At 33.8% G+C, this 11,490-nt stretch overlaps 1 protein-coding gene and 1 long non-coding RNA gene across 2 annotated transcripts; one reads left to right on the top strand and one right to left on the bottom strand.

The window, feature by feature from the left end:
- The first annotated feature begins 291 nt into the window (after window positions 1-291).
- LOC110705149 (uncharacterized CRM domain-containing protein At3g25440, chloroplastic-like) lies at window positions 292-5,908 on the top strand. Its single transcript, XM_021882992.1, has 3 exons — window positions 292-1,420; window positions 2,970-3,371; window positions 4,116-5,908. The coding sequence occupies exons 1-3, from the start codon at window positions 1,073-1,075 to the stop codon at window positions 5,325-5,327; spliced, it is 1,962 nt and encodes a 653-aa protein (XP_021738684.1). The 5' UTR covers window positions 292-1,072; the 3' UTR covers window positions 5,328-5,908.
- A 1,633-nt stretch (window positions 5,909-7,541) lies between these two features.
- Window positions 7,542-8,375, bottom strand: LOC110704919. The gene is made up of 2 exons (XR_002508022.1): window positions 8,035-8,375; window positions 7,542-7,819 (listed from the first exon to the last, which is right to left on the bottom strand). It is a non-coding gene; the product is annotated as an uncharacterized LOC110704919 (long non-coding RNA).
- Window positions 8,376-11,490: the final 3,115 nt, after the last annotated feature.

Genomic DNA, 11,490 nt, shown 5'->3' on the forward strand with positions numbered 1-11,490 from the left:
TCGATATGAAGGCCGGTCTTCCTGGCCTGGCCAGTAGTCCAAGTGTGGCACAAATATGGTATGGACGGACACAAATCCCTCATAAGTCCAATGCTAAAGAATTTGCATGCTGATAGGGTATGGATCACGTAAGGACATTATTTTAAAAATTTGTCGCAAACTAATAAGCTAGTTCATGTGTAGGCATATTATCTATAGTCTACTCAAAATTACTTCGTATTATATGGGTTTGATGGGCTAAAATAACATGACATGTGAGTCAGGTTGTGCACAAGCTTTGTTTAAGATTTAAGATAGGGCATGACATAATTTTCTCTTAGGTCATCACAACCTAAAAGTGCAAGACACGGTGCATGTTTTTTTTTTTGGTGTTTAGAGAGCCATCACAAGGGCAGAGATGCGAACTTCTGAAATCGGGAGGGAAGCACTAACCACTTGAGCTATCCTTCACTAGCCACTTGAGCCATCACACGGTGCATGGTATGTGAACTTATATGACATGCTTTACCTCCAGCTTGCCAAAAGTACTCCATATTCACTATCTCTTCCATAATGATTTTTTATTTATTTTTTATTTTTTTTGTAAAATAATTGCTGAAGAAAGGATAGCGAGTGTGAGAATTACATAGGAAACCCTCCTCATGAGTGAAAATCCTTAGGTAACGCATACATTAGAGTAGGTTTATAGTTTTTTTTATGTGTATTGAAAAAGTCACCGATACAATAATGTAGACAAGATTTGATCTCATGTTTTGAGTATCACCTCAATAATTTAGTGTTGTCTCAATTAGAGAATACAAAGTATAACAAATAGTCAATTTACTTACTAATTAATAATTATACATAGATATTTTTTTACTTGTTCTTTTTCTTATTTTATTTTTTTTTCACACTTTTACCAAACCTAAATATCATAACAGGGGAAAAAAAAAGAAAAAAAAAAAAAGGGACTTTCATGTAGAATGCCAAGTTGCCAAGAAACCAAAACCCTTGTTAACCCCAGAGATGCTCTTCAATGGAGGAAGAAGCTAACTACTGAGTAAGAGAGAAATTTAGGGTTTAATCGATCACTATGTTTGTCACCGGAAATCTTCAAAGACAATCTCTCAAAACCCTAACTTCTCTTCTCAACAACAACCCCTTTTTTCTAAGAAATTCAATTTTTTCTTCAAATGCTGGAATTCAGCAAAATAGTTCATCAATCTTCAATACATCTTCTTCAAATTCATCAAATTTGTATTTGGGTTTCAATGGTTTTCGACGATCGATGTCGACGGCGAAAGGGCGGAGTATGAGGAGCAAAGTAGAGCGAAGAATGCAGAGAGAAGCTGGTAAAACTCAAAGGCAGATTCGTCAAGCTAAGAAGATTAAGCTTAAGCTTATGACTGAGGAAGAACGCCTCATTTATAATCTTCGAAGGGTATTTTTCTTTTCCCTAATTTTTTGATTTTATGAGAAATTATTATTGTACTTTTATTCTGATGTAGTCTTGAAGCTCTTAAGTCTTAACTCCTCGTAATTAAGGATATGACATGATTCGGCTCGATGACCATTTGTAGTAGTTGAAATAGTAGTGATATGATTAGGAAATGTGGCATCTTGAAATAGTATATGTGACTATTATTTACGGGAGTTGCATACTTGGCTTTGTGTAACATAAGTTGTAGTGATTGTCATTGCCATTTTTACATTGTTGATTATGTCAATGCTTTGAATTTGGGGGCTAGTTATGGTGGAATTTGGCAATTTGCTATTATGTTGTATGGATTTGGGAATGTGGGGTTAATTAGGATTGCTGGGGGAGGGGGGTGGGAGGATTTTTTTTGCGATACATTTGTCGTACGCAGTTTAGCAGATAGTAGGGTAATTGGAGAGTGAAATGAGGTTATTCATCTGTCTAATTGTGGAAATTTAATGGTATAATTGTAAGTTGTAACCATGATGAAGCTATTGGAGTAACAGACTGTAGAAATGTAAAAAGTTGGAAATGTAACCATGAGTTTATCAGTCCCTTGGAAATTTGCTGAAAGATGAGTTCCTTTCTTGTCATAAGCCCATGGAAATCCTTCAGCTGATATTAAAAATTGATGGGATTAAATTGGCTTGTCCTATTTTCACTTGAACTTAAATACCGAATTTCACTTAGGTGAGGTAGTTGAAGCTTGAACAAAAAGTCAAAGAATGTGATGATATTAAACATTTAGGCTATAATGCTAAATGCTTTACCATACTCTCCCAAACTGTTGGGTATCACCATATGGTCTGGTGAATCCTTGTTTGGAGCTCTCCTATTTTCATCTGTCAGAAATTCACTTAAAATGTATGATGCAGACGTGTAGTGTGTGCTATGTTACTAGATTGTTTTCTGAACTAGCTGGTTAAATAGAATATTTGCTTGCATCTCCTGAATCTAGTGATTTCTGACTACTGGTTTTGGTTATGATGATCTGTTGTTTCTCTGGATCATGTTTGTTGCAAAGTTACAACTATTGTCATTTCGGCTAACACTTGCTTTGTTCTTTTTACCTTAAAGGCAATGAAAGGATTATGCTCAGATTAAGTTTATACTATAATTACAAATAAGTGCTTCTCCAAGTTCAATTTTATAATCTCAGATTAAGTTTATACTATAATTACAAATAAGTGCTTCTCCAAGTTCAATTTTATAATCTCAGATATATAAGGTGTAATGAGTTCAAATAAGCCCCATTATGTTCAGATTTAGCATATTCAGGTGAAAAGATCAAAGCCTTGTGCAGTTCATAAATCACTGGTGTTTTCTGAAATTCCTTTGTAACCACCACCAGGAAGAAAAGAAAAAAAAAGCTCCTTCTACAATGGGGCACTGCTCTACGCAGTTCAATCAAATTATGACCTTGTATCAGTTTTGCACAAAATATTAAATTTCATCATATGATTTTTTTGCATAAATACTTAATATCATCATTGGTCTTTAAATGATGCTGCAGGCTAAGAAGAAAGTTGCATTGCTTCTGCAAAAGCTCAAGAAGTATGAGCTGCCTGAGTTGCCTCCACCAAGGCATGACCCAGAGCTGCTGACAGCTGAGCAGCTCCAGGCTTTCAAGAAGATTGGCTTTAGAAATAAAAACTATTGCGAGGTTGGTGTTCGGGGAGTCTTTGGTGGAGTTGTCCAGAATATGCATCTTCACTGGAAGTTCCACGAGACTGTGCAAGTTTGTTGTGATAACTTCCCTAAAGAAAGGATTAAGGAGATGGCAACAATTCTTGCAAGGCTAAGTGGTGGTATTGTGGTTAATGTACACAATGTAAAAACTATTATTATGTTTCGTGGTAGGAACTACAGGCAACCCAAAAATTTGATACCTGTCAATACCCTTACGAAGAGGAAGGTATGTGAATCTAGTTTTGTTGTTGTTTTCCAGATCTACATGGTTAGAGTTGCCTATGGCTGGTCATTTTAGAAATTTTGTGTCTTGATTGATACGTATGTTACTGGCTAGTGCCTAGTGGCATCTACCTCCTTCCCCTGAGCTACCTTGAGTTGATGATGAGAGTCTCAAGTAGGATGGTCTTTATATGCGTGGCCTTGAAAATTGAAGCCACATTCACCCCTTTTGTGGAACTTCTATCCTGAATTTTTTTCATGTGCTCATTATGTCCTATGAGGGCTGTCATTTCTTGCATATTGGGTTTGTGTGTGTGTGTGTGTGTGTTGGGGGGGGGGGGGGCATAGCTGCAATTCCATTGATGGAGTTCCTTTTTGTAAATTTTAGTGCAATGATATAATTTCCATTGTTTTAGTCCATCTTCTGGTGGTCTAATTCAAATTTCCTAAGCCTGGTCTGGTTTACACCAATATATTGTAAAAATTATAATCAAGCGGGGTCTTTTTAGATGTCTTAATGTGTATATTCCAAATATCTAAATTTTCATAATATTCAATAATATGGTTAAGAATTTGGCAGTAATCTAATTATAAAAATGATGATCCACTCTGTGTCCTGTATGATTTTAAAAAATAAGATATATGTTCCAAAATAAGTTGAAGTGAACACTGCCTAGTTGCCTGTTTTTGCATTTGTCTTCCACTGGAATTTCATGCTAATGATCTACATTTTGGTTGGCAATTGCAGGCTCTCTTCAAGGCAAGATTTGAGCAAGCACTTGAATCTCAGAAACTCAATATAAAGAAGATTGAGCAGCAGCTTCGCAAAAAGGGAATAAGCCCGGATGATCCTGTTGCCATGGCAAGTATTCAGAGGGTAGCATCAACATTCTTTAACGCAATTGACAAGAAGGAAGGGAGCCCCTATGTCTTCCGTGAGGCTGAAGAATCTGTGAAGCAGCCTCTGAAAAGATCAGAACACTCTGATCCTTCTGAGGATAGTGATCAAGAAGAGCTTGACAAATTTATAGCGGAGATAGAGGATGCTGTTGACAAGGAATGGGCTGAGGAGGAGGCTGCAGAACAGGAAGAGTACGGAAAGATAAGGTACCGGAACAAGGAAGAGTATGGTGGAAGATTCAACAAACCAGAGCGCTTTGTAGATAATTTCTCCGATGATGGAAATAAAGGTCGAGGTAGAGGTATGATGGATACGCATCGAAGGCAAAGAATAGAAGACAGTGAAGATGAAGATTCTGCACCTATTGAAGAAGATAGCGCAAGCGAAGATGAAAGGCAGGCTTATGATTCTGATGATGATAAACTTAAACGCCGACCATCCAGAGTTGAAAGATGGAATCCAGAAAGGTCAAGAGGATCACATGGAAACCAAGGCTTCAAGCAGACCAATAATAGAATTACAGGAAAGATGTCTGAAGAGGAATCTGAGCCAGAAAGTATGTTTGAGGACCTAGATGATGTAATGCGTGAATCTGATAGTGAAGGGGGACATACACCAAGACTACCAAAGACCCCAAGAAATGAATACCGTAGTGGCCATAGCTCAGATAGGAGAGAGAGGAGCAGTAGGGTAGATGGTGCAGGTTATCCTGCAATTGATAGTGATGACTCTGATGAAGGTGACAAAAATCCCAGGTTTAGAGATAGAACCAGAAATCAGGACAAAAGAGGCAAGGCTGATAATATGGGCAGAAAATGGGGGAGTGATGGTTCTGATATTGATGAAGATTTTATTGAATCTGAAATTGCCATGTATGGATCAGGTGATAATGATGATGATGATGCTCTCGAATCCAGCGCTCTGAGAGGAGCCGATGAGGACTACAACAGCTTGGGTGGGCTGCCACATCATCATGCCAAGGTGGAGGATAACAAAACCCCTAGGAGAAATCAAGTGTCTCGAAAACAGAATGATGATGAACTTTGGGATAGTGATTGAGCCCGGTAAATGTGAGTCCATCAGTGATAGCATCAACTATTGCAGTCCTGGAGTAAAACTGCATTTCAATTCGAGAAAGGATACAACTTTCAGGATGACTCGACTGTCTCGTGCACTGAAGATGGAAGTACTGCATGTGAAATATCGCATTGCCTGTATAGGGCTCTGACATAATCATGAAGTACAATATACAGCACCTCTTCCAGAATCCATACATAATACGGGCTACTGTACTTGGGTAAGTAGAATTTATAACTATGATATTCATACGAGCTCATGACATTTCATTGTGTATTCTGCTCATGTTAGGGGTGTTAGTGGTTAGGTATCTTTTTGAAGGTAAACTCATGTATCAGTGAAGTGTATGTGTGTAGAAATTCACAATGTAGCTTGCCTTTATTTTGTGTTGGTTTGAAGGAATTTTCCATGTAGCTTAATTTAAAGAAATAATGATGTTGCTTTTGCCACAAATTGTATTTGTACATTATCCTGGATGCTGTTACTGAACTTGAAAACTTGTTGGGTTTCGATAACATTTGTTAATTCAATAACATTTGTTAAGCTCTCTTTTTTGTTTTTCCTCATTTGTTTCTACTATATGAATGTGATATCTATTTTGCAAACCTGTTGGTTTTATTGACATGAAAGTGGAATACAATACACTACTCCCTCCGTCCACATTTACTCACATTAATAGTGTAATATAAACAAGTAACCAACTAATTCGAACAGAGAGCAATCTCAGAGGAAGGTAGCTTAACCAACGTGAGGAATTACCACAACATTTCCTGCATTATCAGTCCAGATCCAAACTCGACTGCAAACATAGTCATGAGTTACAATAGCCGTTTGCTTCTTGATGATCGCCCTTACAAAAGGATTCTGTGTCTCAATTATCCTTTTCGCGACTTGAGCATTTTTCCCTAGTAATTCTGGCCAGGCATTCTTTCCTGCATCATTATAAGAACCTTCATTAAATCATTAGATTTAGTTTAACCCCGTAAAAATCAAAATCAAAATCAAAATTGTAGACCCAAAAAATATAAGTAATAATCACCTCTACAATAAATTTCCATCTCAACTTTTTAAAAAAACAAGGCCGCTGTTGCTTAAACTCTGAAAGTTTATTTTATAAATTTTAGAGCTAATTATGTGTATGTTGTAAAAAAAAAGGGTACAAAAATGCTGATTTTATAGAGGAATATTGTTGTTTATCGGCATTTACTAAACTTTGGACACACTTACGAAGTATTTTTTTTTTTGAAGAAACCATATTTGATACTTATGTATAAACTTATCTAAATTATTTTTATTTAAATTTGGATTAATATGATTTTTTTATTTGACTAAACTTTGACCATATTGAAAAAAAAATTATCAAATGAAATATCGTGAAATTTGTATTACACGAAGTATATATACTTACTGATAAGAAAATATAATAGAGGGGTATGGTATACTTCCTCCGTTTTTCTTTTATTGCACCATATTGACTTTTACACTATTCACTTAATCTCCTTTGACCATCTTTTACAAAGTATGATTTATCCATTAGGAAAAACATAGTCACGTGAGATCTAGTTACATTCGTCTCGAAATCTACTTTTCAAATATCAATTTTTAATAATTTTTACAAAAGTATAATTAAAGATATTAATAGCCAAAGTAATGCATTGGCAAGCGTGAAACCCCTTATAGTGCAATAAAAAAAAACGGAGGACGTATTAGATATTCCGATCTAGTTATTGGTAAATTAAGCAAACCATGGCCTAATTTAAACTCCTAATAAAGTTAAAATTTAAGATGTAATCTTTTGTTCAATGGAATCATTAACATATAGTTTTGTACTATTATAGGAAAATAAGAAATCCTGGACTCGTGTTTCATGTATGGATTATTTTATTATCACTTGTTAAACGTAAAAGAAGATCCCAAAAATAATGATGATGGTTATGAATTGTATGATATCTAGTCATTTGATCATGGATATTTTTACCAAATATTTTTTGGCGTTCATCTAAAATCATAGACTACGTACACAAATTGTTGGCGTATAACTTGATTATTGTTAACACGTTGATAGCCATATACTCACATTAGTGTACCACAAGTTATTAGGTTACCCTTATGGTAGCACCACATCAACGAACGCACGTGTTACTTGTGTATTAAAAAATTATAACGAAAACGAGCAATCAAATACTCATTATACAATAATAATATTGCTACTATAGTTTTATTTATTGATGAAGGTAGCATTACATAATATTTCAATCAAGGAGATAATGAACTTAATCAGCCAACTTTAGGTACAAGGACAATAATTCCAGCATCATTCACCCAAATAATAACCCTATCACAACGATGATCATGGATATAAAGATTTTTAACATTATTAATGACTCCCGTCACAAGTATGTTCTCACGCTCTACCACTTTTTTACCTTCTTCACCACTTTTTCCTAGCAATTTAGGCCAGAAGAGTGGATCACCTGCATCAATATATAAATAAACATATCGTTAGTTAGTCGTTTTAAATTAACTAGTACGTGTACGTCCCTCCCTCCGCTTCTTTTTGTTCTTCGTATTTAGAATTATTTTGCCAAAACAAAAAGAAGCAGAGGGAGTAATTCGGCACAAATGAAAAATGAAACAACATAAAAAGATCACATAAGAATTGAAGAGAAATAAGTAATGAGGTAATTACCCTCACACTTATCTTGTGCCATTTTTTTTTTTTTGAGAAAATTAAAGTTGAAAATGTAAATTTGTGTTTTTTGTTCATAGAAGATTAAAAGAGGGGGTATTTATAGAAGCATTTTGGATGAGGTTATGCCTAAGATAATATTAAAAAAAAAATATTTCTTGCTTAATTATTAAAAATATTGTAGGAGATGAGCTCATAAATATGAACTTTTAATTACAAAGGATTTATTCCTTAATCTGTATATTATTTTTTGTAAATGCGGTTGATTTGATGCGGAGTATATATTTTTGTATTGCTCTTGTTTAAATTCCCCTTATTTCTTACTTTGGGGCTTTGGATACATTGCTCATACAAGTAATTGTATTATCTCTTCTATGAGCACATCTTTTATAATGTATATAAAAGAGATTAAGATACCTTGTATATAAAATTAAATACTCATTTGAGCAATGTATCTTAATCTTAATATAGGGTACCTAAATAGAATTATACATTGTTCATACAATTAATTGTATTATCTTTATATACAAGGTATCTTAATCTCTTTTATTTAGGTGCCCTACATAATTTTTTTTTTTTGAATGGAATAGGGAGGGGTAATTTCATTAAATAATAATAGCCATTCGGCACTTACAATTATCCCTTAAGATATCTAAATTCTCAATACATGAATTAAATACCCCTAAACTAATGACATCGCTTCTGAACTGCTCCTGGATAATTTTAGATGTCTTTGCATCGTTCTTGACCGAGCTCCATTGATGTATAGTCGCAAAAGAGGTATAACTTGATTGATCATCAAGATCTGCAAATTTATCAGACGAATCTTCTAAATCTGCACCCATATACCAACAGACGCGCAATTCCACAAATTTACAAGATGAATCTTCTAAATTTATATCCCAGCACCCACTAAAACCAAACAAACAAACAATACTAAACCCTACATGGAGGGACTGATTATAATCACCATACTGATGGTAATCTTTATTGGCCAAAAAAATTAAATTAAAGAAGAATTTGGGGCTTACCATCGATAAAAATCGATGGCAGCCCCTAAGTTTTAATATGGTGGCTAGGTTTGAAGAGAGAGAACATAAATTTTTTTAGGGTTTTTGAAGAGAGAGTAGGTGCCCTACATAATTAGTATAGCTATAGTGCGTAATGATAATAATATTAAAATATATTCAGTAACATTTGCTCTAAGACTTAAATTTGTTAGCTTTCTTGAAATGTTATGGATGTTTGTCATTACAATTTTTAGTGAGACAAGATAATGTCAGATCCAAATAGATGAAATAGAAGTGGTTGTTGACTAAGTAAGGTTTTATTTTTGAAACAGTCCAAAAAATTAGTGAAATTTGGTAGATTAATGAAAAAAAATGATAATAAGGTCCAATTGATTAAAAAGGTGAATAAACAAAAAGAGTCATTTTGCAGTTTTTAGCCACTCTAAAACCCCAACTCTATCTCTCAATTCTCATGCACTTTTTTTTTTTTTTTAAATAACTCCCATAACTCCAAATAATTAATTTATGAAATTTTTTTTATCGTAACTTCCTTTTTTTTAAAAAAAAATCTATAACTTTCACTTATACTAACTTTTTTTTTTTTCACATGCATTAGCATGGATACATCCGGCCCATACATTAGCATGGATATATCCGGCCCATGCATTAGAATGGATACGTTCTAGCTCAAGAAATTCCCACTAGAATAAAATAGTGATGAAATTTGGTTGTTCAAAGTGAAAACAAGTAAAAAAAACGTGAAATAAAAAAAAATTAAAAATAAAAAGCAAGGATTAGGAATTGAAACTATAATTTGAGACTACAATTTTTTGCCAAAATAATAATGATAAATTAGTACTTCCTTCAATCCTTCAATTGATTAATTCCTCTTATTTCACAATATTAATTAAGAGTTATGTTGCATGACTTGTAATTTTTATCTTACATGCTGGAAAAAAATAGGTCTAAAAAAATTAAACGAGGCAATCCAGCTTTCAGTTATGAGACAGACAAGTTTTCAAATTAAAAAAAAATAAAAAAAAAAATAAAAAAAAAAAGCTGATTTGGGTGAGTCAAAACTCTTCTAAATGCTTGGTTGAACAGAAATTTTCAAAAATTCTACCAACCATGAGAGTTGGAGTCTTGATAAACGATGCAAGTGGTACAATTAGGGTCTATTCTCATTGACTGAACTCAGCTGAACTGAACTGCATTGAACTGAACTGAACTAAAATGAATATTTTATAAGAGAAGGAAATTAGGAGCTGAACTGAACAGAACAGAACTGAACTGAATTTCAATGTATGAGAACAGACCCTTCATCGGTTTTCATAGGCAGCAAATACTTCAAAATTTATAACAAAAATCTAATAGGGGAGGTGTGGGTTGAGTAAAATCTCCAAATTTCTGCATAACTGAATGTTCAGACCTCGTTGTACCTATTTAATTCAGTGGCGGATCTTGAAACATTTTTTATCGGGGTCCAAAATTTTTTAACATCTTCTGTTATGCATCATAGCATTTCACAAATATTAAAGACTTCGTACCAAGCAATTACTGATCAGTTTGACTCATATTAAGGCTGGGATGTGACAAAGTTTTACACTGGCTGTCACTGGCCTTCCAAGTAAACAAGGAAAATATACATGATAAATTGACTCAATTGCACAATCAATTTTAGCGTTTATAATCATTTATGATTTGTAGTGTCTGAATTTATACAAGTATAAGATATACATAGTACTCCGCATACAGTTTGATTCAATTTTTTTTTTAAACATAACTAAAGAATTTCAATACCATATGTTGAGTAAATTTTGATAACATGAATTGACAATCATTCACAAATTTTGATAACATGAATTGGCAATCATTTACAAATTTACTTGCAAATTGCAATAGTGTTGCATGCTCATAGAGATAAGAGAGAGGAAAGTCATTAGTAATAAAATAGTACTCCCTCCGTTTTTTTTTTATATGCATCACTTGCATTTACACGAAGTTTTAGGAAAGTTATTTGCTTCAGTATTATATTGTGCAAGTGGGGCAAGTGGATGATTAATTTATTTTGATAAAAGTACAATGTGGGTCATGAAATAGATAGTATGTGAGAGAGTGAAATAATAAAATATTTTCAGTGGGGTATTTGAGAAGAGAGAGAGGAAATAATAAAATATAGTATAAAGTTACCAAATATAGAAGTGATGCATATATAAAAAGCACCCCTAAATAGAAAGTGATGCATATAAAAAAAAAAGGAGGGAGTACTCCGTATAAGTTAAGTGGCCCACTTATCATTATTAGCTGTCAGATTATTATAAGAAACTCTATCTTTTACTAATACGTACACTTCTTATTTTATATATAAAGCTTATGCATGTGGCAGTTGGGGGGGTTGATATTTTCTTGTTTTGGGCTTCTTTGTCAAACGGTCCAATATTTTTAT

The sequence above is a fragment of the Chenopodium quinoa genome, unplaced genomic scaffold (genome assembly GCF_001683475.1).
Source record: "Chenopodium quinoa cultivar QQ74 unplaced genomic scaffold, ASM168347v1, whole genome shotgun sequence".
In the NCBI taxonomy this organism is placed as follows: domain Eukaryota; kingdom Viridiplantae; phylum Streptophyta; class Magnoliopsida; order Caryophyllales; family Amaranthaceae; genus Chenopodium; species Chenopodium quinoa.